General features: G+C 43.1%; 1 protein-coding gene across 7 annotated transcripts in view; it reads left to right on the forward strand.

The window, feature by feature from the left end:
* Positions 1–17,222, forward strand: part of LOC106569851 (A-kinase anchor protein 9) — a 157,416-nt gene that overhangs the window by 84,146 nt on the left and 56,048 nt on the right. For 6 of the 7 annotated variants that reach the window (XM_045694733.1, XM_045694734.1, XM_045694738.1 and 3 more), the window contains 3 exons: positions 3,305–3,426; positions 3,833–4,023; positions 7,932–8,164. In XM_045694733.1, coding sequence (XP_045550689.1) covers positions 3,305–3,426; positions 3,833–4,023; positions 7,932–8,164 — 546 coding nt within the window. The remainder of the gene's footprint in view (positions 1–3,304; positions 3,427–3,832; positions 4,024–7,931; positions 8,165–17,222) is intronic. The other variant, XM_045694735.1, reaches the window with a different exon arrangement.

The raw sequence follows: 17,222 nt of genomic DNA on the forward strand, positions 1-17,222 counted from the left end.
GAAAGATAGGTAGGAGCAAACCCATGTAATGATTTGTAGGTTAGCAGTAAAACCTTAATCAGCCCTTGCCTTAACAGGAAGCCAGTGTAGGGAGGCTAGCACTGGAGTAATATGATCAAATTTTTCAGTTCTAGTCAAGATTCTAGCAGCCGTGTTTGGCACTAACTGCAGTTAATTAGTGCTTTATCCGGGTAGCCGGAAAGTAGAGCACTGCAGTACTCTAACCTAGAAGTGACAAAAGCATGGATTCATTTTTCTGCATCATTTTTTAACAGAAAGTTTCTGATTTTTGCAATGTTACGTAGATGGAAAAAAGCTGTCCTTGAAACAGTCTTGATATGTTCGTCAAAAGGGAGATCAGGGTCCAGAGTAACGCAGTGGTTCTTCAGTTTTATTTGAGACGACTGTTCAACCATCAAGATTAATTGTCAGATTCAACAGAATATCTTTGTTTCTTGGGACCAAGAACAAGCATCTCTGTTTTGTCCGAGTTTAAAAGTAGAAAGTTTTGCAGCCATCCACTTCCTTATGTCTGAAACACAGGCTTCCAGCGAGGGCAATTTTGGGGCTTAACCATGTTTCATTGAAATGTACAGCTGTGTGTGATCCGCATAGCAGTGAAAGTTAACATTATGTTTTCGAATGACATCCCCAAGAGGTAAAATATATAGTGAAAACAATAGTGGTCCTAAAACGGAACCTTGAGGAACACCGAAATTTACAGTTGATTTGTCAGAGGACAAACCATTCACAAACTGATATCTTTCCGACAGATAAGATCTAAACCAGGCCAGAACTTGTCCGTGTAGACCAATTTGGGTTTCCAATCTCTCCAAAAGAATGTGGTTATCGATGTATCAAAAGCAGCAATAAGGTCTAGGAGCATGAGGACAGATGTAGAGCCTCGGGCTGACGCCATTAACCTCTTACATCTAGACGTTCCGCTAGCGGAACACCTGCTCCAATATCCAATGATGGGCGTGGCGCGAAATACAAACTCCTCTAAAATCCGAAAACTTCAATTTTTCAAACATATGACTATTTTACAGCATTTTAAAGACAAGACTCTCATTAATCTAACCACACTGTCCGATTTCAAAAAGGCTTTACAGCGAAAGCAAAACATTAGATTATGTCAGCAGAGTACCCAGCCAGAAATAATCAGACACCCATTTTTCAAGCTAGCATATAATGTCACAAAAAACAAAACCACAGCTAAATGCAGCACTAACCTTTGATGATCTTCATCAGATGACAACCCTAGGACATTATGTTATACAATGCATGCATGTTTTGTTCAATCAAGTTCATATTTATATCAAAACCCAGCTTTTTTACATTAGCATGTGACGTTCAGAACTAGCATACCCCCCGCAAACATCCGGTGAATTTACTAAATTACTCACGATAAACGTTCACAAAAAACATAATTATTTTAAGAATTATAGAAACAGAACTCCTCTGCACTCGATATGTCCGATTTTAAAATAGCTTTTCGGTGAAAGCACATTTTGCAATATTCTCAGTAGATAGCCCAGCCATCACGGCTAGCCATTTAGACACCGACCAAGTTTAGCCCTGACCAAACTCCGATTTACTATTACAAAAGTTTGATTACCTTTGGTGTTCTTTGTCAGAATGCACTCCCAGGACTGCTACTTCAATAACAAATGTTGGTTTGGTTCAAAATAATCCATCGTTATATCCAAATAGCGGCGTTTTGTTTGTGTGTTCAAGACACTATCCGAAGTGTAAATAAGGGTCACGAGCATGGCGCAATTCGTGACAAAAGATTTCTAAATATTCCATTACCGTACTTCGAAGCATGTCAACCGCTGTTTAAAATCAATTTTTATGCCATTTTTCTCGTAAAAAAGCGATAATATTCCGACCGGGAATCTGCGTTTAGGTAAACAGACGAAAGAAAACAAAGCATGAGGTCGACTCGGGCACGCGCCTGAGTCTCACAGTACTGTAACCAGCCACTACCCAAACGTGCTACTTTTTTTCAGCCAGAGCCTGCAAAGCCACGATTCAGCTTTTTGCCGCCTTCTGAGAGCCCATGGGAGCCGTAGGAAGTGTCACGTAACAGCAGAGATCCTCTGTAATGGATAGAGATAATCAAGAAGGGCAAGAAATTGTCAGACAGGGCACTTCCTGCATGGAATCTTCTCAGGTTTTGACCTGCCTAATGAGTTCTGTTATACTCACAGACACCATTCAAACAGTTTTAGAAACTTTGGAGTGTTTTCTATCCAAAGCTAATAATTATATGCATATTCTAGTTTCTGGGCAGGAGTAATAATCAGATTAAATCGGGTCCGTTTTTTATCCGGCTGTGAAAATACTGCCCCCTAGCCATAACAGGTTAAAAGGTCATTTACCACCTTCACAAGTGCAATCTCAGTGCTATGATGGGGTCTAAAACCAGACTGAAGCGTTTCGTATACTTTGTTTGTCTTCAGGAAGGCAGTGAGTTTCTGTGCAACAGCTTTTTCAAAAGATGTTGAGAGAAATGGGAGATTCGATATAGGCCGTTTGGAATCCGTTATGTTATGCAGTGTTTGATGAATGGAGACTCACTCAGTAGTGTGAATCGAAATGTATTCTGGCTATGTTTATACAATCAGCCCCTGGAACATCCATGATGGCGGTCACTCAGCCTTTTTGGCCTCTTGATGTGTTTAGTTATTAATATGTTATACCCGCAATACATTCAATCCTTTTAATCTATTGACTGCATTTACTGATGTTCAGTTGGGACTATGTGCTCTTTGCATTATAGCCTAACTTATTATGACATGAAGAGTGCCTACTCTAACAGTTTTTAATTTCATATAAATGTCAAATTGCTCAAAGGTAAAAATATTGTGGCAGAAACCTCAACAGCCTCAACCAGTATACACAATTTTCACGTCCATTCCTAAATGACCACATCTCTCGATTATCTATCTGAATTAGCAGCATTTCTGTTCCCTCACCAAGAGAGGGAGCCACTCTACTTCCTGCATCAGCCCATTGTCTCAGGTGCACCTGTTGCCATAACAACACAGATACTAGTGTTTCCCTCGCTTCCATGGAAGTTAATGTGTTTGTGAGTGTCTGCACCGGGGCGCGCTGGGACTCTCATCTGATTTGAATCCACCATCCTTATAATGGTCATGCCTTTAGCTTGTCTTGCCGTCACTATCTCATGTTTCCAGGGGTCGTCAACACAGTGTGGAAGTGTGTGCTTGTCTGTAAACGGGTGATGATGACAGGGCTGTTGTCGTTCTTCTCCCTCCTGCCGGTCCGTCTGCTGAAGAAGAGAGGAGATGAGGAAGATGAAGAGGACAGGAGGAAGCGGGAAGTTAGTGAAAAGGTTTCGTCACAAGTTGGAGGGGATGGCTCTTCCTGTCCAGATCATCAGGTCATCACTACTGAGAGGTATGACTATAGAACGATAAATGTTTAAAGTTTCTATTTTATTTATATTGTAGAAAATGTATTTAACTCAGTGCACGTCATGATTTTACCTCTGCACATTTTATTGGATCCGACTTATCCTAAAATGTCTTAGTATAAGCTGTGTTCTATACTGAATATGACAATGTAATATTTTTATATAAGTGGGTTAATTCAAAAGGAGCTCTTAAAGAACAATATTACGACACAAAAAAAGTTCATTCAAAAACAGATTTATGTATTGACTATGACAAAGGACCACAACCAAAGCACTTGTGCGATATGCGTCTTGCCAACCTCAACCGTAACCAAAACATTTGTTTCAAGTGAATGAAAGACCATCATCTTTTGTCCCACCAACATTTATTTTCTTCTCTTCTTTCCTCAGGAATCTGCTGCGAAAGGCCAACGAGAGCCTCCGCCAGGTGCTGAGTGATGTGCTCAAGACCACAGCGGCCGCTGAGGAGACCATTGGACGCCACGTGGAGGGGCTGCTGGTACCCCCGTCCTCCTCACAGAGACCCACCTGGCAGAGAGCTGCTGGCGAGACCTTCAGGCCTGCCACAGGGGCTGCGGGAGGTTAGTTGAGCAGCCAATTCCAAACAAACCCATTATGGCTCCTCCGGGCCTTACTGGTGTCACAGTTAATTTACATTTCTAACCAACACATCTGATTACACTTAACTGAAGACCATGATTAGTAGATAGGGCTGCGACAAACGTGTGACACCAATCAGGCCACCTTGGGGATTGAAATCTTGGAAGAGCTCTATCCCTCTCCATCAAGATGATTTAGATTTTATTAAATAGAGCCAGACAAAACCAGAAGAGGTGAAAGGGTTGAGGGCTCGCTGTGTGACAGAAATATACACTGGACCAGAAGGAAAGATGGGGAGAGAGAGAATACTTATTGCCATGGAAAATGTCAGATTTCATTTTGTATGGCTGCTAACAAGTCCTGCCAGTGGCAATACTGGTTTGAAAATCTAAAGAGGTCCTGACTGACTGGTTACCTTCTACCTTTCTCTATGGCACCAGAGTAAGGGAGGTCAGGTTAAAATATATAAAGGAGTTCCTACGCATCACATTGAAATAATTGTGGATGTACACTGAGCGTATAAACATTAGGAACACCTGCTCTTTCCATGACATAGACTGACCAGGTGAATACAGGTGAAAGCTATGATCCTTTATTGATGTCATTTGTTAAATCCACTTCAATCAGTGTAGATGAAGGGGAGGAGATGGTTAAAGAAGGATTTTTAAGCCTTGAGACAATTGAGACATGGATTATGTATGTATGCCATTCAGAGGGTGAATGGGCAAGACAAAAGATTTAAGTTCCTTTGAACGAGGTATGGTAGGCACACCGGTTTGAGTGTGTCAACAACTGCAACACTGCTGGGTTTTTCATGCTCAACAGTTTCCAGTGTGTATCAAGAATGTTCCACCAGCCAGCTTGATAACTGTGTGAAACATTGGCGTCATCATGGGCCAGCATCCCTGTGGAACGCTTTCCACACCTTTTCGAGTGCAAGCCCCAACGAATTGAGGCTGTTCTGAGGGCAAAAGGGGTTACAACTCAATATTAGGAAGGCGTTCCTAATGTTTTGTGCACTTGGTGTATACAGTATCATCAATTTTGCCAATATGCAGTTTGTGTGGAAGTCAACTGCATTACAGGGTTGGGGTCAATTCCATTTAAACTCCAGTCAATTCAACAAGTGAACCAAACTCCTATTCAAAATGTTCCTCATTGAAAATCGTAGAAGAGAATTGGAATTGAAATGTTAGTATACTTCCTGAATTGAATGGAATTTAAATGGTATTGACCCAAACCAGGCTGCTAGGATACAGGGGAAATTCATACATGTAATATCAATGCAAATTTCACTTTATTGTACAGATATTATCATCATACAACCTTTGACAGGCTGGCCAAAACATGAAAAATGATCACGTTTGTATCTTTTCATCATTACAGCCAATGGCTGCTTAGTGCACAAAACTCTGTTTCATTATGCAGACTGAGAGAGAAATACACTTGATTCCCCAGCGACTATAGAATTCATGGCATTTTTTTTGCCCTGCGCCAAACATTGTTAAAAGTCAAGTTCCCACAGCTGCCAGAGGAAAAGCAGTCCAGCCAGACTGACAGGCCTGTCACAAGTAGGCATCGTTTCAGAATCACATGCTGTAACTGATGAATCATAGGAATGAATCCAACTCTGAAGGTGACATGGCAGTCCTTCGGTAACACCTTTAACCAGACTTATTGTAGAGCAGAGTTTTTCCTGGTGACTGCTTGGTATTAACAGAATGTACACTGGATATACAAAACATTAAGAACAGTTATTTCCATTTAATAGACTGATCAGATGAATCCAGGTGATCCCTTATTGATGCCACTTGTTAATTCCACTTCAATCAGTGTAGATGAAGGGCAAGAGACAGGTTAAAGCAGGATTTTTAAGCCTTGAGACAATCGAGACATTGATGGTGTTTGTGTGCCATTCAGAGTGAATGGGCAAGACAAAAACGGGGTATGGTAATAGGTTCCAGGCACAACGGTTTGTGTCAGAATCTGCAACACTGCTGGGTTTTTTCACGCTCAACTGTTTCCAGTGTATATCAAGTATGGTCCGCCACCCATAGGACATCCAGCCAACACAACTGTGGGAAGCATTGGAGTCAACATGAGAGAGCATCCCTGTGGAACGCTTTCTACCCCTTGTAGAGTCCATGCCCCGATGAATTGAGGCTGTTCTGAGGGCAAAAGGGGGGAGGTGCAACTCACTATTAGGAAGCTATTCCTAATGTTTGATATACTGAGTGTGTTATTCCCTCCAGATAACACTTGCTCATAACCTTTATTTCACACATCATAGAATCACATGACTAGATAGTTGAATGAAGCAATTGAGGTCAGGCGCACTTGTTCAAGGGCACAACCTCAGTATACCCTACCCTGGATTTGAACCTGCAATTTTATGGTCCATCCATTCCCCAACCACTCCCTATCAGACAATAATCATTATGCCATTATACTCCTTAGTGTCTACAGTATATTCTCGTCTCTCATATGTTGGTATGTGGCCCAAAGGTGGAGTCGCCAAATGTGACAAGTGTGTTTAAGACACAACACCCTGCCAAGCGTAGCCGTATGTCTCTCCCTTCTGTGTCTACAGGCTTAAGAGGATACTGCCAGAATCTGGCATTTAAGTGAAATGACGAAGTCTACAGGTACAGTAGCAATGGTACCGTACCTGTAGACTTCCAGTCATTGCGCTAACACTAGTTAGCAGTGGCTTGCGATGTTAACTCTAACTTCCTTCATACTGCACGCCGACACATAAAAATGGTATCCACAAGTTCATCTGACTCTGGGTAAGTAGAACAAGGCCTTAGATGCCAGAACCTCGCAGTATCCCTTTAAGCTGCAAAGTCAAGTAAACATCTGCCTGCCCTCTCGACACACACGAAACACGCATACGTGTGTAAACACAGATACTGTAGTGTGCACATATACACATAAAACAAACACACAGACACCTATGCATTAATGCAATACTAGGGGAATTATTGTGGTTAGATTTTACAGTTCAGAGAACTAGCTATTTAACCAACCGCTTTACTTTTTTACAACTTTTCATACGGTCTGGTATTTTATCAATGAATTATAGCTGTTGACAGGGTTAATTTGACTGTCAAGTGAACTTGATGTTTGGGTAAACAAAATAATTATCAATGTGCACAATAGTACTGACTCCTTTTAAAGATTCTAAGATTTTTTAAAATATTCTGATTTTGTTGTCACAAAGTACATGACAACCAGGATTCCCCATTCATGATCATCTCATACACTTGTATCAACCACACATATGGCATGTGTATTTTCATTCAAATGTTAGCAGTCATGATAGAAGATGCCAACTGTGATCCACCACCTAATAATAATGTGATCCGTACTCTTTCCCCCTGCATTCTCTTGCTAGAAAAGTGTGGACCAATGCACTGAGAAGAGAGAGGGAGTAAGAGATGACTTGTGTCCCTCCTTAGAATATAGAGGCAATTGTGGATAATTCAGTAGCATCATGTCCGTTATTTGCTGTTTAGTTCTGTGTGTGGTTGTGTCTAGGGTGGCACTACCAGTCAGCTAGGATAGAGTCTGTAACCTCTGTTTTCATGGATTATACTTGTACATTATGTAGCAGTTTGAATGTGATATTGGCACAAGGACAGTGCTCAGTCTATTAGACCAAGGTAGAGATGGGCAACTCCAGTCTTCAGAAGCCTTGTCTGATTAACATCTGGGATACTATCCCTTATAATATGTTGAAAAATGCATGGCCAAAACTGTATTCTTTGGATAAAAATAATACAATTAATGACTGGTTGATATTGGTGACAATGAGCACTATTGTTTCCAATGAAGTGTTTTGTCCTGACAATTAACCTTGCCCTCTATTTTGGTCGTTCATGCCCAGATGCGTCGGCGACTGAGAGTTGCCAGGGAAGCGAGCCTGGGGTGGACGACGTGAGCGTGTGGTCGGGCGAGACGGACGAGGGCCTGGAGATGTCCCAGCAGATGATGACGGACAGTCACAGCCTGTTGCCGGAGCTTCAGCTGGAGAACGAGGAGTACCTCATGAATATTAGCTCCCGCCTCCAGGCTGCCGTGGAGAAATTGCTGGTGGCCATTACTGAGACGACCAATCAGGTACATCACAGCATACTAAATTGTGGACCACACAGAAAATCTATCTTTTCTGTTTAAATATAAATTTTCCTCTGAATCAAAGTGCCAAAAGCATTTTTTACTGTCTTGTACAAATTGACAGTAATTTAAAGGGCGTTTTTGATTAAATCAATGTGGAGCAATCTAAAGGCGCTCTGACATACAGTGAACTCCAAAAGTATTGGGACAGTGACACATATTTTATTATTTTGGCTCTCTACTCCAGCACTTTGGATTTGAAAGGATACAATGACTTCAAAGTGCAGACTGTCACCTTTAATTTGTGGGTATTTTAATCCATATCGGGTGAACTGTTTAGAAATTACAGCACTTTTTGTACATAGTCTCCCATTTTAGGGGACCAAAAGTATTGGGACAAGTTCACTTATGTGTATTAAAGTAGTAAAAAAGTTTATTTGGTCCCATATTCATAACACGCAATAACTACATCAAGCTTGTGACTACAAATTTGTAGGATGCATTTGCGGTTTGTTTTGGTTTTGTTTCAGATTATTTTGTGCCCAATCGAAATTAATGGTAAATAATCCACAGTTTAATTCTGTTGTCACTTTTATTGTAAATAAGAATAGAATATGTTCCTACATTGACATGGATGCTACCATGATTACAGATTATCTTAAATGATTCGTGAATAATGATGAGTGAGAAAGTTGGAGGCATAAATATACTATAATGTAGAGTGCATTCGGAAAGTATTCAGACCCCTTGACCTTTTACACATTTTGTTACGTTACAAACTTATTCTAAAATTGATGAAATAGTTTTTTCCCCCCCTCATCAATTTACACACACTTCCCCATAATGACAAAGCAAAACAGGTTTTTTTAAATATTTACTTATTTATATATTTTTTAAAACCTGGAAATATTGCATTTACATAAGTATTCAGACCCTTTACTCAGTACTTTGTTGAAACACCTTTGGCAGCGACTACAGCCTCGAGTCTTCTTGGGTATGATATTACAAGCTTGACACACCTGTATTTGGGGAGAATCTCCCATTCTTCTCTGCAGATCCTCTCAAGCTCTGTCAGGTTGGATGGGGAGCATTGCTGCACAGCTATTTCGAGGTCTGTCCAGAGATGTTAGATCGTGTTCAAGTCTGGCCTCTGGCTGGGCCACTCAAGGACATTCAGAGACTTGTCCCGAAGCCACTCCTGCGTTGTCTTGGCAGTGTGCTTATGGTCGTTGTCCTGTTGTTAGGCGAACCTTCACCCCCGTCTGAGGTTCTGAGAGCACTGGAGCAGGTTTTCATCATGGATCTCTCTGTACTTTGCTCCGTTCATCTTTCCCTTGATTCTGACGAGTCTCGCAGTCCCTGCCACTGAAAAACATCCCCACATCATGATGCTGCCGCCATCATGCTTCACCGTAGGGATGGTGCAAGGTTTCCTCCAGGCGTGAAGCTTGGTATTCAGGCCAAAGAGTTCAATCTTGGTTTCATCAGACCAGAGAATCTTGTTTCTCATGGTCTGAGAGTCTTTAGGTGCCTTTTGGCAAACTCCAAGCGGGCTGTCATGTGCCTTTTACTGAAGAGTGACTTCCGTTTCTCCACTCTACCATATACAGTGGGGGGGAAAAAGTATTTGACTCCCTGCTGATTTTGTACGTTTGCACACTGATAAAGAAAGGATCAGTCTATAATTTTAATGGTAGGTTTATTTGAACAGTGAGAGACAGAAAAACAACAAAAATATCCAGAAAAACGCATGTCAAAAATGTTATAAATTGATTTGCATTTTGATGAGGGAAATAAGTATTTGACCCCCTCTCAATCAGAAAGATTTCTGGCTCCCAGGTGTCTTTTATAGAGGTAACGAGCTGAGATTAGGAGCACACTCTTAAAGGGAGTGCTCCTAACCGCAGCTTGTTACCTGTAAAAAAGACACCTGTCCACAGAAGCAATCAATCAATCAGATTCCAAACTCTCCACCATGGCCAAGACCAAAGAGCTCTCCAAAGATATCAGGGACTAGATTGTAGACCTACACAAGGCTGGAATGGGCTACAAGACCATCGCCAAGCAGCTTGGTGAGAAGGTGACAACATTTGGTGCGATTATTCGCAAATGGAAGAAACACAAAAGAACTGTCAATCTCCCTCGGCCTGGGGCTCCATGCAAGATCTCACCTCGTGGAGTTGCAATGATCATGAGAATGCTGAGGAATCAGCCCAGAACTACACGGGAGGATCTTGTCAATGATCTCAAGGCAGCTGGGACCATACTCACCAAGAAAACAATTGGTAACACACTACGCCGTAAAGGACTTAAATCCTGCAGAGCCCGCAAGGTCCCCCTGCTCAAGAATACATATACATGCCCGTCTGAAGTTTGCCAATGAACATCTGAAGGATTCAGAAGACAACTGGTGAAAGTGTTGTGGTCAGATGAGACCAAAATGGAGCTCTTTGGCATCAACTCAACTCGCCGTGTTTGGTTTGAGGAGGAATGCTGCCTATGACCCCAATAACACCATCTCCACCGTCAAACATGGAGGTGGAAACATTATGCTTTGGTGGGTGTTTTTCTGCTAAGGGGACAGGACAACTTCACCGCATCATTTGACGGGGCCATGTACTGTCACATCTTGGGTGAGAACCTCCTTCCCTCAGCCAGGGCATTGAAAATGGTTCGTGGATGGGCATTCCAGCATGACAATGACCCAAACACACGGCCAAGGCAACAAAGGAGTGGCTTAAGAAGAAGCACATTAAGGTCCTGGAGTGGCCTAGCCAGTCTCCAGACCTTAATCCCATAGAAAATCTGTGGAGGGAGCTGAAGGTTCGAGTTGCCAAACGTCAGCCTCAAAACCTTAATGACTTGGAGAAGATCTGCAAAGAGGAGTGGGACAAAATCCCTCCTGAGATGTGTGCAAACCTGGTGGCCAACAACAAGAAACGTCTGACCTCTGTGATTGCCAACAAGGGTTTTTCCACCAAGTACTAAGTCATGTTTTGCAGAGGGGTCAAATACTTATTTCCCTCCATTAAAATGCAAATCCTTTTATAACATTTTTGACATGCGTTTTTCTGGATTTTTTTGTTATTCTGTCTCTCACTGTTCAAATAAACCTACCATTAAAATTATAGACTGATCATTTCTTTGTAAGTGGGCAAACGTACAAAATCAGCAGGGGATCAAATACTTTTTCCCCCCACTGTGTGCTTGATTGGTGGAGTGCTGCAGAGATGATTGTCCTTCTGGAAGGTTCTCCAATCTCCACATAGGAACTCTGTATTTCTGTCAGAGTGATCATCAAGTTCATGGTCACCTCCATGACCAAGGTCTTTCTCCCCTGATTGCTCTGTTTGGCTGGGCGGCCAGCTCTAGAAAGAGTTTTGGTGGTTCCAAACTTCTTCCATTTAAGGATGGAGGCCACTGTGTTCTTGGGGACCTTCAATGCTGCAGACATTATTTTGGTACTCTCACCCAGATCTGTGCCTCGACACAGTCCTGTCTTGGAGCTCTATGGACAATTCCTTCGACCTCATGGCATGGTTTTTGATCTGACATGCACTGTCAACTGTGGGACCTTATATAGACAGGTGTGTGCCTTTCCAAATCATGTCGAATCAATTGAATTGATTTATGAGGGGAAAAAAATATAAGGCTGTAACGTAACATGTTACGTAAGACTGATGTTTGACGAGCAGGTGTCCACATACAACAACAAAAACATTTAATTGTTCCAAAACTCACTGTTTCTACGCTAGGTAGGGCCGGGACGATATCAGTTTTGCTATTCTCATTAGTACCGCGGCAAGGAAACAAAACACGAAGCGAATTTAACTTCTTTAGGAAAACAGCCCTAATGTTGGAAACAAACATCATTATGTTGTCATCCAGAGTCACATTTGTTTTCCAAGCTATAGCACACAATATTTTACATACAGCAGGTTTTTAAAGGACCAAAGTGTTAGGTCTGCCTCGTGTTTTCATTTTTGGCATGAAAATAATATTACTATACTGGTATCATCACTGCCCTGGTGGTAGGCTATAAACTGTAAATACACCGTTCCGGGTACTGTGTGAGAGCAAAATACCAGAGCTGTACAATTGTTGGTAATGAATGGCTTTGTCACCTAAACATTATCTTGTTAATATTCCCATATTGTTACTTAATTCAATTTAGCTGTGGCTGTTAAGTTCTAGGAAGCTACAACTACATTAATGCACTCTTTGTGAAATACATGACATGCATGCAGTTATTGTCAAAAGTGTAAATGGCCAATCACTGACAAAACACAATGCCTTTTGCACAGTCATAACCCCCGTGGTATTTGAGTCTGGTCACACCCAGTCCCTTTAGAAATGAGACTGCAGAATCGTCTTTGCAAGGAGATAGCCGTAGCTAGAATTCATTCACCACACAATAGGGCTGTCTCATTCCCAGCGGTTGCCTGTAGATACTGGCCGATTTGCATAGAGCTTTGTCTCCCTTCCTCCCCCTTAGTCTATTCTAATCCAGCTGGACTCCGATGACTCCTCCCCCTCAGGCTACTACTGCCCGTGCACTGTGCATGTGTCCTCTGCCAACCTGGAAATACTTTATACATCATTCAAATGTGGTACAGTTTCTGCATCATACTACATTTTCTTTTTCGTTTGTCCTATTAGTGTAGTAGTTGAGGACAATAATTAATGTAGTATCAACGCTACAGAAATCACTGAGTTTATGATGGTTGTGTTGATCCATAAAACATCAACATTGGTTTAACTTTGAAATAATGTTGTGCTAGGGTCAGTGTAGGTTTTAGTGATTCACTGCTTGCTTCCATTTGATGGAAAAAGGCTCAACTTTGTGTTGTATGGTAAGTATATTCCAAAACGGCTGTAAGAGAGCTGATATCAGGTGTTTAAAGACCAAACAAGCCACCTGTAACTTTAGCTTGTTGTTACACAGACTGTGTGTGTGTCTGTGTGAGCGTGTGTCCGTGTGTGAAGATAAATGTATTATCTCTAGCTCCCTACCCGGACAGCCCAATAAAGTCAGCAGTTTGTGTACTCTGAACCAGTTGGCGAGTTTAAAGTTTCAACCTTAAATCAATAAAATATATATTTTTTTGTATGGAATGTTGACCAAGTGATGTGAATACATGTCAAATACTAAGTGTCATGTCAAAATGGAGATACAGTGCCTTCAGAAAGTATTCATACCCCTTGACATATTCCACATTTTGTTGTGTTACAGCCTGATTTCAAAAGTGATATTTTTGCAACAGAATACCCCGTAATGACAATAATTTACATACAGTACAGCCAGAAGTTTAGACACCTACTCATTCAGGGTTTTTTCTTTATTTTACTATTTTCTACATTGTAGAATAATAGTGAAGACATCAAAACTATGAAATAACACATGGAAACATGTAGTAACCAAATAAAAATATAATTTCTATGAGATTCTTCAAAGTAGCCACCCTTTGCCTTGATGACAGCTTTTCACACTATTGGCATTCTCTCAATCAGCTTCATGAAGCAGTCACCTGGAATGCTTTTCCAACAGTCTTGAAGGAGTTCCCACATATGCTGAGCACTTGTTGGCTGCTTCCTTAACTCTGCAGTCCAACTCATCCCAAACAATCTCAATTGGGTTGAGGTCGGGTGATTGGTGGAGGCCAGGTCATCTAATGCGGCACTCCATCACTCGCCGCCTTGGTCAAATAGCCCTTACACAGCCTGGAGGTGTGTTTTGGGCCATTGTCCTGTTGAAAAACAAATGATAGTCCCACTAAGCGCAAACCAGATGGAATGGTGTATCGCTGCAGAATGCTGTGGTAGCCATGCTGGTTAAGTGTGCCTTGAATTCTAAATATATCACACCACCACCTCCATGCTTCACAGTGGGAACAACACATGCTGAGATCATCCGTTCACCTACTCTGCATCTTACAAAGACACGGCGGTTGGAACCAAAAATGTCACATTTGGACTCATCAGACCAAAGGACAGATTTCCATCGGTCTAATGTCCATTGCTCGTGTTTCTTGGCCCAAGCAAGTCTTTCCTTCTTATTAGTGTCCTGTAGAAGTGGTCTCTTTGCAGCAATTCGACAATGAAGGCCTGATTCACGCAGTCTCCTCTGAACAGTTGGTGTTGTGTCTGTTACTTGAACTCTGTGAAGCATTTATTTAGGCTGCAATCTGAGGTGCAGTTAATTGCCGATTTCTGAGGCTGGCAACTCTAATGAACTCTGTGCTTAACACTTTTTCGGTTACTACATGATTCCATATGTGTTATGTCATTTTAAATTGTTTGGACATGATTTAGAATCACCTGTCTATATAAGGTCCCACAGTTGAATCTATACCGGGGTATTCAACTCTTACCCAATGAGGTTCAGAGCCTACTGGTTTTCTGTTCTACCTGATAATTAATTGCACCCACATGGTATCCCATGTTTAAATCAGTCAATGATTAGAGGAAAACAATGAAAAAACACAGTGGAACTGGCATTTCTAGAGTGTTGAAAGCTTCCAAGAGCACAGTAGTCTCCATCATTGAAAAAATATGGAACTACCCAGACTGTGGGTAGAGCTGGCTGTTGGACGCAACTGAGCAAGAAGGACCTTGGTCAGGGAGGTGATCAAGAACCCAATGACCACTCTGACAGAACTACACTCTGACAGAACTACACTCTGACAGAACTACACTCTGACAGAACTAGCCAGTTCCTTGGCTGAGATGGGAAAACCTGCCAGAAGGACAACAGTCTCCACAGCACTTCACCAATCTGGGCTTTATGGGAGAGTGGTCAGACTGAAGCCACGCCTGAGAAAAAGGCACATGACAGCACGCATAGAATTTGCGCAAAGGAACGTGTAAGACTGAGAGCATAAGGCAAAAGATGGTGTTCTGGTGAGACAAAACTCTTTGGCCTGAATGCAAAGTGCTATGAGGAAAAGGCAGATTCTGCTCTTCCCCGGTCTAGCACCATCCCTACCGTAAAGCACGGTGGTGGCAGCATCATGCTATGGGGATGCTTTTCAGCGGCAGGTAAATGGGAGACTAGTAAAGATAGAGAAAACAATGAATGGAGCAACATACAGGAAAATCCTTGATGACAACCTGCTTTAGAGTACAAACGACCTTAGACTGGGACGAAGATTTTACGTTCCAACAGGACAATGACCCCAAGCATACAGCCAAATAAACACTGGATTGACATTTACATTTGACATTTAAGTCATTTAGCAGACGCTCTTATCCAGAGCGACTTACAAATTGGTGTATTCACCTTAAGATATCCAGTGGAACAACCACTTTACAATAGTGCATCTAAATATTTTAAGGGGGGGGGGGGGGGGTTAGAAGGATTACTTCATCCTATCCTAGGTATTCCTTAAAGAGGTGGGGTTTCGGGTGTCTCCGGAAGGTGGTGATTGACTCCGCTGTCCTGGCATCGTGAGGGAGCTTGTTCCACCATTGGGGTGCCAGAGCAGCGAACAGTTTTGACTGGGCTGAGCGGGAACTGTGCTTCCTCAGAGGTAGGGAGGCGAGCAGGCCAGAGGTGGATGAACGCAGTGCCCTTGTTTGGGTGTAGTGCCTGATCAGAGCCTGAATGTACGTAGGTGCCGTTCCCCTCACAGGGGAAGCACCATGGTCTTGTAGCGGATGCGAGCTTCAACAGGAAGCCAGTGGAGAGAGCGGAGGAGCGGGGTGACGTGAGAGAACTTGGGAAGGTTGAACACCAGACGGGCTGCGGCGTTCTGGATGAGTTGTAGGGGTTTAATGGCACAGGCAGGGAGCCCAGCCAACAGCGAGTTGCAGTAATCCAGATGGGTGATGACAAGTGCCTGGATTAGGACCTGCGCCGCTTCCTGTGTGAGGCAGGGTCGTACTCTGCGACTGATGTAGAGCATGAACCTACAGGATCGGGTCACCGCCTTGATGTTAGTGGAGAACGACAGGGTGTTGTCCAGGGTCACGCCAAGGTTCTTAGTACTCTGGGAGGAGGACACAATGGAGTTGTCAACCGTGATGGCGAGATCATGGAACGGGCAGTCCTTCCCCGGGAGGAAGAGCAGCTCCTTCTTGCCGAGGTTCAGCTTGAGGTGGTGATCCGTCATCCACACTGATATGTCTGCCAGACATGCAGAGATGCGATTCGCCACCTGGTTATCAGAAGGGGGAAAGGAGAAGATGAATTGTGTGTCGTCTGCATAGCAATGATAGGAGAGACCATGTGAGGATATGACAGAGCCAAGTGACTTGGTGTATAGCGAGAATAGGAGAGGGCTTAGAACAGAGCCCTGGGGGACACCAGTGGTGAGAGCACGTGGTGCGGAGACAGATTCTCGCCACGCCGCCTGGTAGGAGTGACCTGTCAGGTAGGACGCAATCCAAGCGTGGGCCGCGCCGGAGATGCCCAACTCGGAGAGGGTGGAGAGGAGGATCTGATGGTTCACAGTATCAAAGGCAGCAGATAGGTCTAGAAGGATGAGAGCAGAGGAGAGAGAGTTAGCTTTAGCAGTGCGGAGAGCCTCCGTGACACAGAGAAGAGCACTCTCAGTTGAATGACCAGTCTTGAAACCTGACTGATTTGGATCAAGAAGGTCATTCTGAGAGAGATAGCAGGAGAGCTGGCCAAGGATGGCACGTTCAAGAGTTTTGGAGAGAAAAGAAAGAAGGGATACTGGTCTGTAGTTGTTGACATCGGAGGGATCGAGTGTAGGTTTTTTCAGAAGCGGTGCAACTCTCGCTCTCTTGAAGACGGAAGGGACGTAGCCAGCGGTCAAGGATGAGTTGATGAGCGGGGTGAGGTAAGGGAGAAGGTCTCCGGAAATGGTCTAGAGAAGAGAGAAGGGGATAGGGTCAAGCGGGCAGGTTGTTGGGCGGCCGGCCGTCACAAGACGCGAGATTTCATCTGGAGAGAGAGGGGAGAAAGAGGTCAAAGCACAGGGTAGGGCAGTGTGAGCAGGACCAGCGGTGTCGTTTGACTTAGCAAACGAGGATCGGATGTCGTCGACCTTCTTTTCAAAATGGTTGACGAAGTCATCCGCAGAGAGGGAGGGAGGGG

Source organism: Salmo salar, chromosome ssa14 (assembly GCF_905237065.1).
Source record: "Salmo salar chromosome ssa14, Ssal_v3.1, whole genome shotgun sequence".
Taxonomy (NCBI): Eukaryota; Metazoa; Chordata; class Actinopteri; order Salmoniformes; family Salmonidae; genus Salmo; species Salmo salar.